This window comes from Dermochelys coriacea, chromosome 11 (genome assembly GCF_009764565.3).
Source record: "Dermochelys coriacea isolate rDerCor1 chromosome 11, rDerCor1.pri.v4, whole genome shotgun sequence".
NCBI classification, from domain to species: Eukaryota; Metazoa; Chordata; order Testudines; family Dermochelyidae; genus Dermochelys; species Dermochelys coriacea.
Window position 1 is genome coordinate 59822130 of NC_050078.2, and position 18912 is coordinate 59841041.

Below are 18912 nucleotides of genomic sequence, written 5' to 3' on the forward strand. Positions count from 1 at the left end.
TGTGATAGCCAAGATGCCAGAAATAGGAGCAATACCACCTCGCCACCACCAGTGCATACAGCTACGAATGAGACATAACAACAAGCTGTTACTCCACACTTAGATGAACACGCTACACATGCTTCCCCAACCCTTCTGGAGCCCATATCCACACAGGATGAGGCTATACTGCCTGCCCCACCAACACTGTTGGATGATTTCTTAAAATTTCAAGTCCTCTTCAAAAGAGTCACTAACAAGTTGGGGATTAATCTGGAGGAAGTTTCTGAAAACCAGCATGAGTTGATTGACATCGTGCAACCTACCTCCACATCCAAGATTGCCTTACCTATAAATTCAGCCATTATGGATCCTTCCAAAACCATATGCAGACACCGGCTACTAGCACACTTACCTGTAAGCAAGCTGACCGGAAATATTTTATTCCTTTCGAAGGGTATGACTTCCTTTTTATTCACCCAGCGCCAAACTCATTGATAGTAGAGACAGCTAACCAAAAGAACAAACACCAGTTTTCCAAGTCTACCCCACCTGTTAAAGACAGTAAAAGGCTGGAGCTGCTTGATCGTAAAGTATATGCTTCGTCCACATTACAATTCCGGATATCTAATTTTTCGGCCATTCTGGCAAAGTATGACCACAAAAATTATGAGAAACTCATGAATTTTATTGATGACGTTCCAGAGAGCAAAAAACCATCAGTTTAAAGCCATAGTCTCCGAGGGACAAACCATCTCCCGTACCACACTACAAGCTGCTCTTGATGTTGCTAATACAGCTGCAAGGTCCACTGCTACAGCAATCCTGATGCATCGAGCTTCATGGTTTTCATCATCTTCTTTTCTTCACACAGTTCAGAAAACCAACGAAGATCTCCCTTTTGATGGGAAACTATTTGCCAGTAGCACCAACGATGTGCTTCACTCCATGAAGGACTCGAGAGCGACATTAAGGTCTCTCTGTATCCAAACCCCTGCAAATAGGAGGAGACAATATAGATACCAACCTTATCAAGCTACCCGACGTATACTCAACAAAGTCATAGACCATATGAACAACAACATCAGCGACCAAGATACCAACGTTGCTGTACCAATTCATCGGCTCTATGTCAACCCCCTCCCATGAATAAGCAAATGTGAAGATGTGGTCAAAGGTATAGAAAACATTATCCCTACTTCAGTGCCCATTCCCTTCCTATCTTTGCCCCCCACCCTGTCCCTTTTCAGGGACCCCTCTCACGAACAACTGCTCCACCAAGAGGTGCATCACCTTCTCCAATTAGGCGCACTAGAACCAGTGCCCGACCAACATGGAGGAAAAGGGTTCTACTCCCATTACTTTTAACAGAAAAGAAAACTGCGGGATGGTGACCCATTCTCGACCTCAGATGCCTCAACAAATTCATTATTTAAAAAAAAAATTCAAAATGGTGACTCTTGCAACCATAATCCCAGGACTGAAGCAGGGAGATTGGTTTTCAGCCCTCCACCTGCAGGGCGTTTATGTTCATGTGACCATATATCCTGCTCATAGATATTTTATTTGCTTCGTTTTGGGCTCACAACACTACCAGTACAGGGTCCTCCCTTTCAGCCTCTCGACTGCGCCTTGTGTCTTTTCCAAACTCCTTGCAGTTGTAATAGCTCATCTTAGAAAGCAGGGAATCATAATTTTTTACTTACTTCGACAACTGCCTTTTCAAAGCCAGGACCCTCCAAGAAGCCATTCAATCCACACAACGGACAGTCCAATGTTTCCATGCTCTTGGCCTGCGAATGAACAAAGAAAATCTACACTCACTCCCACCCCACAACTGGAGTTCATAGGAGCACATTTCGACTCACGCAAAAGAATAGCACCTCTCCCACTCCACCTTCTCAACACCATCAACCTTTTGGTTGCCAAGCTGTACAACAGTCCACAGGTGACTGCATGAGATTGCCTACAACTCCTAGGCCACATGGTCTCTTGCACTTTTGTAGTCAGGAACGCTTGCCTCCTCATGAGGTGTTTCCAAAGTTGGATGACCACAGACTGAATGCCCATGGTCTGAACAAGCTTCTATACATACCACCAAGCAGGGCCAGCATTAAACTGGCTGGGGCCCAGGTAGAAAGCCAAAGCTCCTCTGCATGGGGTTGAAGCCCGGGCCCTGAGCCCCTCCACCCAAGGCTGAAGCCGAAGCCTGAGCAATGTAGCTTCACAGGGGCCCCTGGGGCATGAGGCCGCAGGCAATTGTCCTGGTTGCTACTTTCTAATGCTGGTCCTGGCTTTTATATGCAGAAAACCAGTTATTGTCACACAGGTGGGCTGTGGAATTTTTATAGCATGTGGTGAGGAGAGGGGGCTCAGAAAGAAAAAGATTGAGAACCCATGCTCTAATGTGTCCCCTCTGACCACACCTTCTTTAGCCTCCATGCTGAAATGCATTCCATCTCCATGGTAAAATTATAAAAGGTGCTGGTTTCCTTGGGGAAATTCAGCATCTCCATCGTTACAGTAAATCCTTTGGGTCAAAATCACCAGAGCTGAGTTCAGCACAGGGACTGCGTGAGTGGTGGGAGGAGGGGGCACCTTTGTACCTCCCCCATGCTGGGGTTGCCAGATGCTGATTTGTCCCCCAGCACAGGTTCGAGTAGTTCCTGAGGCCTGATTTTAACGTCAAGCTGGTATAACGCTATTGAAGTCAATGGAGTTTTACCAGGGTAAATCATAGGAGAATCAGGCCCATGCACTTGAAACCCAGTCTCCTGTCATACCATAGCCTGATTTTTGTGAAGACTTTCCTTTCTAAGCAGGTATTGCTTTTTCCTTTGAAACAAGAATTTCTTCTCTTTCATTTTTCCTTTTTCTGCCTTTCTCTCCAGGGGCTTCTATAAGAAATGAATTCATTGTCATGAGGAAATGGAAGATTGATACATACCCCACAGTACAGAAATAGTTTTATTTTGGGTTTAGTATGGTTGCCAGGAAGGTAGCATTAATAGCCCTCCTGAAGAGCATTTGTGGATTAGATTCTTATGTTATACCAACACCACACATTCAGAAGTACATCAGGTTTCCTCCTTTTATTGCCACTCTTCAAGAATAATAGGTTATTAATAATGACTAGAGCTGGAGGGGAGAGAGAGAGAGAGGCGATTCCAATCACCGCAAACCTTGGGAATTTTCTGAACTTCATCAGTAGAGCACAACCACAAATCAGCCAATGTGGCAATGTAAAGCTAGTGTTCTGAAAAGGTTTGAATAACGTTCAAGGATCTTAGAGAGAATACAGCACTGTCCTTTTTATTCTTATGGAAAACCCAGGCAAGAATCTGTCCTTTTTCTTTTGTATGAACTAAATTCCATGCTGTAAACCAGGAAAGATAAATTTGTTCCCGCTGAAGTCAGAAGAAATTCAAAGTTATGAAATTGTGAAATGAGGCAGCTGTCACTATAGCTTACTGCTATCAGTGCTGTGCCAGCTATTCATTATAGTGTGGCATTTGTGCCCGTTTTGCCATGATACTCTAGTGTGAATTTTGAAATCATGTCAAAAGCCCAGTCACAATCCCTTCGACCAAGAATAGGATTTGTGCTCTTCCTTACAGTATTTATCATGCAAAATTAACCTAAGGGAACTTCCATGTGAATCCTTCCCATGCCATCAGATGTCGCTTAATGCACGGACAAGGCTGTGACATCCCTGCCTATTCTGGGATGCTCTTTGCATCTCCTCTACGGGGATGTCTACACTCAAGCTCGAGTGTAACGTCCAGCTGGGGTAGGCATACCTGCGTTAGCTTTGATTTGAGATAAAGCGCTAAATATAGCAGTGTAGCCAGCGCGGGAAGTGGGACAGGCTAGCCACCTAAGTATGCAGGGTCCAGGGCAAGACTGTGCTTGGGGCAGCTAGCTCATCCTGCTGCCCATGCTACTGCAGCTACACTGCTGTTTTTAGTGCACTAGCTCAATCAAAACTAGCACGTGTACATCAACCTGAGTTGGAAATTACGCCTCCAGCTTGAGTGTAGATGTTCCCTGTGTTAAGTCAATGCAATTATAATGCAATGCTGTTATAACTTAGAAAATCCTGTTCCTTGCACACACTGTTCACAGCCACAGAAAAGTTTCATTTATCCAGCTTTTCTACTGGTAACCAAACAATGCTACAGACCTGCCTTTTAATCCTCTGTACAAAACCATCATTAGTCTGCTTTGATTAACAGAGTGTGCTGATGATTTTAAGGGACTGACAACTAGCCCCATTGAACCAAGTTTCAGACTTCATTACAGTAAATAATTTGACACTGACCACAAACTACTGGTTAAAAAGGGAAGAGGTTATAACTACACATGAGTATCTTGGTTCAGATCAAATAGGAAATAACCCAACCCCTTTTCCCATTCAATCCTACCTCTCTAATTATATGGACTTTTTGGTTGCATTCAGATTGCTGTGTTTTCACACATACAAAGAACAACCACACACTGTCAGTCAGAGTGTTTTTTATTATATTATCCATGCTATTGAGGGAACAAAACAAGAACACATGAAAATGAAGCCTCTCTAAGAAAGTACAGTATGTATCTTCTTTGGGACAGGCTGCATCTGCTCCCCCTTACAAACTGGCAGGTGCATTCAGAAACCTCCTGGAAATTTAAAGGTGATATATGCAGAAAACAAAATTCTTACACTTACATAGCTTCTTACACAACACATAATAAATGCTTAACTCCCAGCAGGGATAAATTAGATCTCAATTCTGTGATAAAGTGAGTACTGGACAATGTTGCCTTTTATTTTATTGAAAGTGAATTTTATAATGTGGTGTTACACCATCATGGATTTGGTTCTGGAGGCTACAGTTTCAGGCTTAACAGAGTAAAAGTCACCTCTGTTACTTGCTTCAGATTTAAAGTCTCTAGGAACACACAAAGACCAAGGGTAGTGACCACACGTACATTCACAACAAACTGAGTGCTATGCATCCGATGAAGTGAGCTGTAGTTCACGAAAGCTTATGCTCTAATAAATTTGTTAGTCTCTAAGGTGCCACAAGTACTCCTTTTGTTTGAGTGCTATGCAGTTTACTTTATGTAAATCTTTCAGAAGACACTCTTAAAACTGAACTTCAGTCTGTTCCAGGTGGATGGTAAGGGCCCACATGACTTTTTGGTAAAAATGAGAGGTTTGCCTGCTGTCCTTGGCCAAAATACCCCTCCTTACATTGTTGTGCTGTGCACTAGTTTGTTGCCACCCTCCACTCCAACGTGGGTGCATATGTACACTATGTTGTTTGTGAAACATGTAACTGCTTTGGATTCTTCTGTGAAAGATGCTATCAAAATATCTAATATTCCACTTTATTATTCTGCATTTAATACAATTACATTAAGAAAACATAAAAGGAAGCTGATTTGAAATAAAACTGTGTAACAGATAAGGGTTATGCACGCAGGGTGCTTTGACTGGCCACCAAACTGAGACTATCAGAACTTAACCTACTGCCTGAATTTCATTGCATAAACACCACCAGACGGCTTTCTCCCCTGCTACTTTGCTGAATTCCTCTCCTGTCTCTATTCACCCATTTGTGCCTTTTATGAAGGATTCTTCAGGGTTGGTTTTTCTCACCTCTTCTTGTCCAGCCTATGTTATTGAGGAAACATGGGATGCGTTGTATTCAGTATGCTGATGTTCTGAGCTCTTCATTTCCATCACATCAGACCAAGATGGTGCAGCGAAATGAACAGCCAAGTGTTAAAGGTGGAGAATGGATGAGGGAGAGCTGATGACTGAAATTATGTTTCAGAGTAGCAGCCGTGTTAGTCTGTATTCGCAAAAAGAAAAGGAGTACCCGTGGCACCTTAGAGACTAACAAATTTATTAGAGCATAAGCTTTCGTGAGCTACAGCTCACTTCATCGGATGCATCCGATGAAGTGAGCTGTAGCTCACGAAAGCTTATGCTCTAATAAATTTGTTAGTCTCTAAGGTGCCACGGGTACTCCTTTTCTTTTTGAAATTATGTTATTGTTGAACCAACCTGAAAAACTGGCAAAGGTGACTTCTGCACCCCTGGTTAAGGAAATGTCTCTGCTTGATGCTCCATGTTCACACCAGTGCTCTTTTTTTAGGCCTATGGCTACTGAAGAAGTTATTAGCAAGGCATTTTCCTTAAGGAATCTTTAACTCTGAAATGCATGTCCCTCCCTGCTCTCCCAGAGTCCCAGTTTTGGTGACCTTTTGGCATGTTGTCAAGCCCAGCTTTTCTCAAGCTTTGAAGGAGCTGGGTGTCCAAGGGTAGAGGGGTTGAGATTGAAGGATGTGTGTAATCCATGGTGCTAAGATCTGTCCCTTTTGATTGAAGGAGACATTTTGCACCTCACAGGGTCAGACCCTGAGTTCTCTCCCTGAAGTACAGTCTGACTCAAACATCTATGGCAGCTGAATGGGAATTTGCAACTATGTATATGGATTTTTGTGACTTTCCAGTGCTGTTTGAGAAAAAGGATGTGAATGAGCTCTGTTTCATTGGATGTTTTATTTGATTGCTTGTCCTTAGAGTCAAATCCTTTTCATGTTCAATAACAAAAGATGACTCTATAATATTGTAATTTAAATACTGTACTGAATCTTTGTGCAAACCCTCCCCAAAATATTTTCTCTATCTGCCCCAGGAAAGGCATATGAGAAAGCAAGTGCAAAAACTAGGCAGACCTTATTCCATACATAAGTAATCATCTCTGATGTGGCATGAGTGACATTATATTTACCTGTAGTTTTCTTCTGACCCACATTGACTTTTGGGAAGTGCGTTGTGCTTTTAATCTTTATAAAAATATAATTCAGTATGGCAAACAGAGTTTATGCCTCTGTGAGCTCATTATTTGTCCATCTATGAGCTCAACCCGTCTAAGTCCCTAACATGTGGCCTAGCTGATCAGTTTACAGAGTTTTATAAAATTGTTGTACGAGCCAAAACCTTTTTGGCTTTAGTACTAAGTCCAAGAGACTGATGTGTCTTGTGCAAAATAACACTCTTTGTTGGAAATCAAAAAACAAGGTTCTACTCCCCTCCTGCTGCTATTGTTGTGTGTCCTCAGGCAAGTTTCTTAACCTCTGTGTTTAATTTTTCCCATCTTTAAAATGGAGATAAATAACATCTTTGTAAAATGCTTTGAGATCTGCAACTTAGAAACTCTATATAAATGTTAACTGTTGTTATTTATCTGTCCTTTTTTTGTTTTTGGTGACCAAACATTCTTTCAACTAGATGTAAGTTATATAGAACTGAATGATTGTGGCCTCACATTCACTCGGTTTTAAAGGAAAAGGGACTTCCTCTCCAAATGTTCAGCTCTCTAAATTAGGAGTTCTCCTTCCCTTCACGCTCCATGACCCTACAATAGGCCCAAGCTCCCCAAGACCCTACATGAGCTTTCAGCCCCCCACCCACCCATCACTCCAACAGCTGCAAAACACATGTTAGTAGGTCACCTGTAAGCTTTGGTATCCAGTGGAGACTGATGGGTCTGAAAGTGACAATACTGAGGCATAATGTAAAGGCATTCGGAGAGCCAATATACAACAGGGAACGGTCATACTGTGGACTCATTTCAGAGATTCATAAGCAGTGCTCTGAGCAGCCTCAAGTGTTGATAGCTTATGGGGCCAGAATTGAATGGCGTTGCTGAGGGTGAGTGGTACCTTAGTCCTTGAGAAGTCTCATTGAAACCAATTAAACTACTTACAATTTAAGAAACTGTTCAATATAAGCACAAGCAGCAAAATCTTCGGTGTGAGAATGGCTTGGAATACTAAGGGTGTGTCAATACTGCATGTAGACACCCGCAGCTGGGTTGGGCCAGCTCACTCAGGCTCATGAGGCTCGGGCTGTGGGGTTGTTTAATTGCGATGTCGACATTCTGGTTTGGGCTGCAGCCCGAGCTCTGGGACTCTCCCACCTCACAGAGTCCTAGAGCCCAGGCTCTCGTGTGAGCCTGGTCATCTACACTGCAATTAAACAGCCCCACAGCCCAAGCCAGGTGGCACAGGACAGCCGGCGGTTTTTATTTGCAGTGAAGACATACCCTAAAGATAGCAGGGAAATGGGTTTGCCTCAGCACCAGCACCAGCAGCATGCACTTGTCTTTTTTCTTCTTTACATCCATTTCTCCCTCTGGAGGTAGTGTCTACATTGCAATTGGAGGGGGGATTGCAGCTCCGATAGACATATCTATGCTTGGTTTAATTTAGCTAATGTGGCTAAAACTGGCAGTGAATATGTGGTGGCACAGACCCCAGTGTGGGCTAGTAACATAGTAATGTACCTAGGGTTTAGGGCAAGTTTGTATAGTGTCCCTGCTGCTGCTACGGGTGTGCCTCCCCAAGGTGCAAACATACCTTCAATTTCAGGGTAGACATACCCTTATTTATTTTTCTTCTTTCTGTGTACATTTGTCTTATATCTTTTTTCCCCTGTGTTTGTCCCTCTCTTTTTCATTTGTTCCCTTCTATTTGAAGTTCCATTGGTAGGTGAAGAGTTAAGAGAGTTCTGCATTAACCTCCTTTTGCACAGGGCTCTGCTGAAAGGGGAATTGAATCAGACTAGTCAGTTTCACTCACAGCACACCCTGGTCCTGCCATGAGTGAATGACAAACGGACTACATTGACTCTCCACCTTCCAGTGCAGTTTGGCATTAGACATTCACTGGTGAAAGACATATTCCTTCATTAGTTCATAGACCCCTTACAAATCCTTCATGATGTATTGGTGATTTGTGATTTCCAGTTTGAGAACCGTTGTTTTATAGCCATCTGCTGGGATTAGGTATGCCATCCTCCTTCTATATACTAGAGATATGGGGCCAGATCCTCTCCTAGTATAAATTAGTGTACCTCCTTTGACTTCAGTAGAGCCATGTCAGTTTACACCAGCTGAGGATCTGGTCCTTAAGTTAGCTTAGTCTAATATATTATTTATTCTGCTGGTGGCAAACGAACCACAGAAATGTCAGTTTTGATTATGCCTCAATCTTCACTTACAGGTAATAGCTGTGAAGGGAATTTCAAAATCATTCCTGTTTATCTAGGAACTTCTGTGTTGTATCTGAGCACCTTCCTGAGGGGTTCTTTATTTGCCTACCAGAATAGATTAAGAGTGGAAACTTATCTAGAAAATGGCAAGTTATTACGATGATTAATTATACAACATACAAGAAATTTGGGGTGGCTATGATCTCGTTCTTCCTTTGGTAATAAAAGCTTTTTTATTTGGCATCAAAATATAATGTAACTAGCCAAGCAATTTAGCATCTATTCAAAGATCCATTATTGGAATGGGGAGAGAGCAGGTCTGAAGTGGTTTGGGCCAGGCCTTTTTGTTCACTCTGTTTATGTGAACTTATTGCTCAGTATTTCTTCATTTTTTTTTTCCAATCTAAAGGTTGTGTTTATATAACCTGTGGCGTACTGTGGATGCACTTTTGTAAGTGCTTTTTTTTGTATGTTTTAAGTGCAATTTTCAAGACTCACTGTTGTCACCTGTTTCAGAGTAGCAGCTGTGTTAGTCTGTATTCACAAAAAGAAAAGGAGTACTTGTGGCACCTTAGAGACTAACAAATTTATTTGAGCATAAGCATTCATGAGCTACAGCTCACTTCATCGGATGCAACTGGAGAATTCAGCCAAGGAAGTTCGATACCTGTGTGGTCATGAATGATTAATAGGAAATAGATTCTGGGAAGCTATTGCTTTTCTGAGCAATAAGATGGAATTATCAATTGTCCCTTTGAATCCCAAGTCTATCCATATGCCTAGAGAATATTGAGCAGCAATTGGACCACTTCTTCAGGTCCTTCTTCTTCTTGTTCTGGGACCGACACAGCTACAACTACACTACATGCAACAATGGAAGATACTTAATTTAGCTGTCTGAAATGGAAACCCAGACCTGAAGAACTACTCTGTTTGGCTCGAAAGCTTGGCTCTCTCACCAACAGAAGTTGGGCCAATAAAAGATATTACCTCACCCACCTTCCCTCTGTAATATCCTGGGACCAACACAGCTACAATGGCACTGCATACAACCATTTCCACTTGGAATTCTTGTACGTTAGTCAGGTGTTTATACCACAACTGACTTGTAGTTTCCAGTTCTCTGGTGAATCCTTTAGGACCTTGTTCTCCAATCGTTATCCACAAAACTCCCATTGACTGTGAGAGCTTTTCGTTCACAGTACTGAAACTGCAGGACTGAACTCTTGCTCTTGGGTATTGTAAACTACTACATATGTTACGGACCAAGTAACAGCTGCCTAAAAGGGCATACTGGATGGGGAAGTCAGTAAAGTTATTTCAGTGTAAGAATAAGAGAGACAGAATCATGGTCTGTATTTGCTTTTACACAAATATCCTTGTATCCTGTTAGTTATTTAGGATGATAAGAAGATTGGTCTATAGCGGGAAACTGGATTGTTGAAACTATTTATCAGCAATGGGTGCCTCTGAACCTGTAATGAAATCTATGTGTGTTAGTGTAGACTAGAAAAAACAATTTTCAATGCTGTTTTAGAAGCTGTGATTGAGACTTAATGGGTTGATTGTTCCATTTCCTAATACCAGTCAGGCTGTATAGCTAGAGATGGAAGAGACTTGTGCTAGGTACAAAGTTCAGATCTAATCTGAACAACCCCAAAGTTTGCGGGTGTTTGGATGTGAGGTTTTGGTTTGGCCCATTGTAGAGAGAGGAGAGGTGCAAAGTTTGGATTAGGAAATGAACCTTACTAAAAGGAGGGACTGTTCAGATCCAGAGTTTTACTCTGAGACCATATCTAGTCTTGTTTCATCCATCTGCCAGTGCAGAATATAGACTCCTGACAAAGGACTTATGCACAGTTAAAGCACATACAGTTGGTCTTTGCCAAGAGGAAGCAATTTTATAATGATAAGTGAGCCTATCTATACCACATTTTGTGTTACTGTTACATACATATTCTGGACTTACACTATGTGTAACTACACTTCACGTTGCTGTTACATCGCATACATACTCTTGGTTTATACTTTTTATTGGGCTGTAGGACCACATGTACGTTAATATCGGTATTTTCACATGAATTACTAATATAGTTGTTCCTGTTATGGCCCAGATTGTGTCAAAAAGGAACAGACCTACACTGGGGGTGGTGTGAAGCTGCACTGTCCCTTGCTTTTCATACAAATCACATCACCCAATGCAATTATGTTAGAATACTGAAAGAATAACAACCCAGATGTAAAGGGCCTGTTCAACCTTGCCTTATTCATGTAAGGTTTCAGTTCCATTGACTTCTGCGAGTCTCCTCACATCAGTAAGGTTTGATTCAGAAAAAAAGCTATATTTCATGCTGCTATTTTTTGGTCTTGAACTCCTAATATCTCATTCTGTGCCAAGTCTTATGATTTTATGATGTTTCTGTTATAAAAGCTGAACTTTCCACTTCCCCCAATAGTGGCCTGCCTGATTTCACTTGTGGGATCTGACCTACTTGCCAACCCTTTTTTTCAAGCAAGACCAAAACCCTTTTGATTCTGCAAAACTGAAAAATTAATGTTGATAATAGTTAATAAATAAGAACTCTTTTACAAAGTATATTAGAGCTATGTACAAAAGCGCCATCTATTGGGGAGCTCTCTAGTGCTGTTACTTCATTAAATTGCATCATTATGTTAAAAGTGCCTTTGACCCACTGTTAACTCTCAACAGATCCACCTGTCTGCATTTTGCCAGTTAAAAAGCACAGATGGGGACTGGGGAGTGCTGTGGCAGAGGGTTGCAGGAGTTCTGCTTGAGTGGGGGAGCTCAGCAACTCTGCAGGAGAAGAAGGTGGGAAGGAAGCCAACCATGTACCTGTCTCATCCCATAAATCCTACAAAAACTGGGCAAGGAGAGTGAATCTTCCAGCTAGTGACCTTGCTGGGTGATATGCCAAGGGTTATGTACCTTACATAAGGAGAGACTAATTACTCTATTAAAATACTGTGTTCAGGAGAAAATTGTTCCCTGATCGCTTAAGGAGAGAAAGCTGTTAGCTCGTGGCCATAATTACATTGTTGTAACAAACGGCACTGTGAGGTAAACCAGGTCAACATGGATATTAGCTAGGGTGCATTTTACTAATCCAGAAGTGAGAATATGGACTTGCACCCAGATAGTATTTATGCAGCTAGATCAGAGATATCCGCATATAAATGCAAAAGGATAGTATCTGGCTAATAATGTATTAACTTTCATTAGAGATTGGTTAGCACTGGCTGCTGTATTCAGTTAGTCTCTAGTTATTTTATCTCTTTCCATTTAGTTTTCCCTTTATTAATTCCAAAACTGTCAGTAACAGTGTTCTGAAGTCTTTTGTATAATAGCATTTATTAATATAAAATATATTTTAGTTCTGCTTCACATCATAATTTTATCTTGGGTTAATCATATTTTTTTTCCTTTTTAGCATCATAGACAAAGAAGTGTCATTAATGGCAGAAGTTGATAAAGTTAAAGAAGAAGCCAGTAAGTAGAAAACATGCTAGCGAGATTGTGTGTGTTTTGGAAGAGTTGGGAGAACATGTGTTTTTGATTCTGCAGAAAAACTAAGTAGTAAATCAATTCCTCCAGCAGCATTACAGCATTGTTTGTTGTATACAGGGCCTCTGGTATTCTCTACCACTTCCTGAACAAGTTCTGTCTAAAAGAATTGTGTACCAAAGTTTAACATATTTCCATCCCTACAAATTCAGCTGGAGTGTTAACATGTATTAGTTAAGGTGCATGTCTGCCATGGAGGTCACGGATTCCGTGACTTTCTGTGACCTCCATGACTTCTGCAGCAGCCAATGCAGCTGGCTCCAGGGCTGCCTGAGCAGATCAGACAGCTCCTGGGTCAGTCACACCAGCCGTTGCTAGGGCAGTTTGAGTGTGGGAGGGACCTGGGGGTTGGGGTGCAGGGCGGTGCTTATGTTGGGAAGGGGAGCTCCCTGAAAGCATCTGGGACATCCCTGCAGCTCCTAGATGGAGGGGCCAGGGGGCTCTGCGAGCTGCCCCTGTCTGGAGGCACCGCCCTCGCAGCTCTTATTGGCTACAATTCCTGGCCAATGGGAGCTGCTCAGCCAATGGGAGCTGTGGGAATAGTGCGTGGAGTCCCCTGGCCTTCCCTACCCTAGGAGCTTCAGAAACATGCCAGCTGTTCCGGGAAGCTGCGCGAAGCCTGGTAGGGAGCCTGCCTGCCCCGCCAACCCTCTCCCCCCCTGCACCAGCAAGGGTCCCAGGCCATGCACCACCGCTGGCTCTTCCCCCCCCACACCAGTGGTGCCCCTGCACCACCACCTCCAGAGAACCCCTGCCCAAGTTTTCGTCACAGGTATGTAGGACAAGTCATGGACAGGTCACTGGCCATGAATTTTTGTTTATTGCCCGTGAACTGTCCATGACTTTTACTAAAAATACCCGTAACTAAAACATAGCCTTAATAATAGTCATTAATGCAGACATGTCAGAATCTAAAGCTGGCTGCAGAATTTCATATAGTCATGAAGTCAGTCTTTTGCTTTGGAACTTATTAACCCTTCAGAATATTTGGATGTGGTGACATCACTAATTCTCTAGTGTTCTCTATTTATATGGCACCTTTCATTCTGAATGACTCAACACACATTTTATAGACTAAGCATCCAGTCCTGCAAGCATTCCATGTATGGAATCCCCATTGATGTTAATGGGAGTTTTGTCTACACCAGGCTTGCAGGACTGAGTCCTGTATACATGCAGCCAAACCCATTCTCCTATGAAAATGTCCATGGGATTTTTAATGACTCTGAATGGACAAAAGTTCAGTTTTTAAAGTATGTTTCTGTTCCGCAAAGTGACTAAATATAGCACCTTCTTATGACAGATCAGCCCCTGTGTGTATTCAGAAACATTTCAGCTGACTTTAGTGACATATATATTTTAACTGCTGATAGCACCCTGTCACACACATGGAAATCATTTTATCTACCTTGGAGGGTTGAAGAATCAACCCAGTTAAGATTTAAACCTGCGATCCCAAGTAATCTAGAGTTTTCAAAGCTGAGACTTAACCTACTATTACAGCTTGTAGAGTGCTTCTTGCATTTTCCTTTCTCAATCCCTGCACTCCTTTGCTAATGGTGAAACAGTTATATATATCTCATTCGGTTCACTATAGTACTATATACATGACTTCTAATATATGAAGATATATAGTGAAATATCATGCAATGCAGCTATATTTGGCTTTACATCATTTTTAAGGAGAGAAAGTTGTACTTATGCTCATGAATTTAAAAGATATCGTAAAAAACACAATATTGATCAAAACCTGTTTTCCTAATTATCAATTGAGGCAAATCTGATCAGAAGCATTCCAGACTTTCATCTAACTTCTGTCTCTTGTATAGGTGCCATCTAGATAGGTATATTCTGGTGGGGAAAAAGGTAACACGCACCACTCATTTAATGGGACACAGCAGCAGCAGTGGTATACCCCACATTAGAAATAACACTTTTAAACCAGCTCTAGTGGGAGTATGTCTAAGTAAGGACTAAAAAGACTGAGCAATGAGCTCAGGATTTGTCCCAATATTAGTAACAAAGGAGGGAGATTGTCTGTCACAGATGAAGATCCTATCAGTCTTTCACTGGTTTATAAACCTAAAGTGCTATGGGGGAGGGTCACAAATACACATGTTCTTGAGAGCTGCATTTATATGTTGATCTCTTGAGTTAGCTGACAGGTGTTTAAAACAACAAAAAATCTGTGTTTTCAGATAAATTCCTTGTGACTATAATGTGTGGAGGCAAAAGAGAAGAAATTATTCTAGCAAAGTTTGACTATAATGTACACTTAAAATGTTTCCTTGAGAGATCTTCTAACACAAATGTGAAAGACATGTGAATTTGGAGTTCTGGGGGGACTTTTTTTTTTTAAGATGATAATGATAGAAACATTCCTTGGTTACCTGCAAAGACTGTTATAATTACCTGGTGGGCATGCTCCTGCTTCCAATGAAATCAATGGCAAAATTCCCATTGGTGTCAGTGGAGCAGGATCCAATGCACAAATACAGCCACATTTTAGAAATCCACAGTATAGCTCTGATGTTATCAGAGGGCTACACATTAATCTAGTTTGAGGCTAGAATCCACTTTTTGGGTTAAGTAAAACTAGTTATATTATACAGAGATACTAACCTAGGATGAACCTATTGGGTTCGTGCTGCATTAATATATCACCTTGGATTCAATTCCCTGCTCTTCCATTGACTCTATACGTGTGCTTGGACAGGTTTCTGTGCCTTTCTTTAAATTGCAGTTTCTGCTGTCGCTCAGGGCTATTGTGAGAGTTAGGGTCTGTAAAGAGCTCTTAGATCTTTGGGTTGCTGTTATTACTGAAATGTGTGTAGTTTTTATTAATAATTATGTTATTATTTATCTTCACAACTTTCCACCACATGGGAGGATTATTGAACTGATGATCATTTTTACTATTTCTATAGGTCAAATTTCCCAAACTGGTAACCTTAACAGTGTGCAAAAATAGGTATTTGCATGTGCACCACATGCCAGTGTGCATCTGCAGCTATGCAATTTGAGCACATGATTTGGACAGTCACTTTGAAAAATTTGGTCCTGAACCTGTAGAGACAGCATAGTTAGCACAATTTAAAATAATCCTTCAGCAAGGAATAACGTATAAGCAAGGTGATCACTATAAAATGTAGTGACTTGTTTAACAAACCAACAGGGATTCCCAATGTAACAACGCTGGAGGCCATATTCCACATATGGCTAAGGATGATGGGTGGAATGAAAAGATCAGCTAAGGAGCAAAGTAAAAGGCCACTACTTAGCATAATTATCAGTGCGCTGCACTGCCACAGAGCCTTCCATCTGAGGATCTCAAAGTCCTTTAAAAAATTAGGGAATTAAGCGACACAAACCCTCTGTAAGATTTGGTCATATTACACCTCGTCTTATTGATGGTATAAAGGAGGCACAAACAGGATAAGGGCTTGTCTGCATGGGATGTTAGTGTGCAATAAAATAGGGTGTGAACTTTAAAACACAATAGCTGTTCCACACTAATTCCCTGCGTGGACGCTCTGTACTAAAAGTGCTTTGTGTAGATTAATTTTGCTAAACCACAAAAAGTCACTCTGAGTACATGGTAAGAGTGTCCATACTCTAAAGTCACATCCTAGTTTATTACACAATAACTTCCATCGGTACATAAATCCTAAGTGCCAAGGTCACTCAGGAAATCTGTGGCAAAGCAAGCATAGAAACTAGGGGGTAAATCCAGCTGGTGTAAATTGTCAGAGCTCCATGGAAGTCAACCAACTGTAACAGTTTACATCAGCTGAGGATGTGTACCAAGGTCTCTTGGCTCCCAGTCCTGTGCGTCAGCCATAAGAACACTATTATCATTATTTAACATTTAGATTTCACCTTTCCTCCCTTTGCATAAATGCATACCCCACCATTTCCCTACTGCTGAATCAGATTTTGCAAACACATGGATCATCAATGTTTAGATAACTACAAATTTCATTGTCCTCCACAATTTGTCATATTACATAATCCTAAGCATTAAGAAAGAGTGGGCCACTGCTATTGTGGTTCATAATATTTTTTTCTAATAGCAGATTAGGGAGTGTAAAATAATAATTTCCTTATACAGTGTATACAACATGTGGAGTCTTGTATATTTAATATTTTTCATAAAAATCTTATGCATTTAAAATTTGTTACATAAATGGAATATGGCTTCATTAGATAAACTGCATAAGAGCATAATCTGTACTTGAAATCAAAACCATAATTCTTAGAAATTAAACAAACTATATATTAACAGAATTCTTTCAGAAAGGGATAAAGTGGTTACATCTAAATAAAAGACAGCATGCACCGGATATAAGGCTGTTGGCTCAAGTCACCTCCTGCATCTCAACTGAGTCCTCGATGATTTTGTGCTTTAAAAAAAATCATTGGAAAAACTCAAAACACCATATGGTTGTCTAAATGTTGAAGAGCAGGTTTAACTTTGGGTGCGGATTTTGATTTTCTAACAGCATATCAATTTCATATCTTTCTTAACAATAAACGGTTAAGTTAAATCCTTTGATTTGGATTAATCGGTGCAGACAGGGTCATATGGATGGAAATGTGCTTGGCATGTTGTGTGTTTTCCATGTGTTGATGTACAATGTTAATGTACAGAGATAAGGTGGGTGAGATAATACCTTTTCCAAGCTTTCCAGCTGCACAGAGCTCTTCTTCCCAGACCTGAAGAAGTGCTCTGTGTAAGCGCAAAAGCTTGTCTCTCTCTCCAACAGAAGTTGGTCCAATACAAGATATTACCTCACCCACCTTGTCTCTCTACTATCCTGGGACCAACACGGGTACAACAACGCTGCAAATAGTGTTAATGTACAGACAGTAATGAATTAAAAAGTGATTATGTTCCTAGCACTAATGTATTATCCTTTCTGCTTGGCAGTGGAAATCTTGACTGCTCGTCAGAAAAGAGCTGAGGAGCTAAAGAGACTGACAGACTTAGCTAGTCAGATGGCTGAGACACAACTGGCTGAACTCAGGGCTGAAATTAAGGTTAGTCCACCAAGACACTTCCATTTGGATGTGTGCTCTCTTTATATGGAGACTAAGCCTATGCTGCCAACATAACTTTGTATCCCTATTCTGTGCTATAAATGCTTAGGACCAGAACGTTGCTGACCATTTGTGGGTGTGGCAGGAACGGACGCCTGCTCGGGGCAAGCTTCTGTACTTCTGGCCAATGAATAGAAACTAGTATGGAGGCGGTCCAAGCTACACCCTATTAAATAGTGTAGCAGGGGCTTCTGCTAGGTGTGCATCCCAGAGTTATTAGTCCCAATTAGTTGCGGCCTATATTGAGCCTGTAAGCTTAAAGGCCACATAACAAAAACCTCTGCGCAGTGGCAGAATGACACAAGCTCCTTTTCCCAAATATCAAATTGATGCATCAGTCTATCAGGTTCTTCTTGTATTGTGCTCTGAAGCACACCAACTCAGACTGCAGGTGACAGCTTCGCTGAGATTGCCTTGGCACAGAAACTGACACTGGGGGTGATGTGACATCAGGAAAGAGGCCATCCCTCCAATAATGGTTGCTGAATGGTTGTTACTGAGGCTTTTTGGACTGTAACCAGTACCTTGAAGTGCACTTGTAAGTGAACAGGTAACCCCCAGAACAGAGTATTGCTGGTCTATTATTGTAGCACACCAAAATACCTTGTCTCTCCCCTCCCCCTGTGGAGGCGTATGCAGTGACCAGGAGGGGCTACAAGTTGGAGCTCTGTATAACTCCACATGTCAGAGCTCTCAGGGAGGAAGCCAAGAGCCTTATTTTTACCCTTTGGTACCAGTCACAGAGGAGGAAGCAAAGCTACAGAAGGGCATTCCCAGCCACTTCCATCAGGTTCTGCAAGTGAGTCAACAAAATCTTTCGGTCAAAATCAAAGGCCGCTGAGAGGCCTAACAATCATGAGGCCACTTTGGGCCTGATTCCATTTACACAAAGGTGCATTTGTACTGCTCTGGCATTGAAAAGGGGCCTTAAAGTGGGTGTATTGTACAGTGTAATGTACACCTACTTTAAGGTTTCAGAGTAGCAGCCGTGTTAGTCTGTATTCGCAAAAAGAAGAGTACTTGTGGCACCTTAGAGACTAACAAATTTATTTGAGCATAAGCTTTCGTGAGCTACAGCTCACTTCTGTAGCTCACGAAAGCTTATGCTCAAATAAATTTGTTAGTCTCTAAGGTCCCACAAGACCTACTTTAAGGTCCCTTTATGCTGCCAGAGCTTAATACAGGATGGGAAACTCCTGTT

At 41.6% G+C, this 18912-nt stretch overlaps 1 protein-coding gene across 7 annotated transcripts in view; it reads left to right on the top strand.

The window, feature by feature from the left end:
• The window catches only part of SPATS2L (spermatogenesis associated serine rich 2 like), a 136874-nt gene that overhangs the window by 112016 nt on the left and 5946 nt on the right, over window positions 1–18912 (top strand). For all 7 annotated transcript variants that reach the window (XM_043505548.1, XM_038421036.2, XM_038421040.2 and 4 more), the window contains 2 exons: window positions 12478–12536; window positions 17542–17651. In XM_043505548.1, the coding sequence (XP_043361483.1) occupies window positions 12478–12536; window positions 17542–17651 (169 nt within the window). The remainder of the gene's footprint in view (window positions 1–12477; window positions 12537–17541; window positions 17652–18912) is intronic.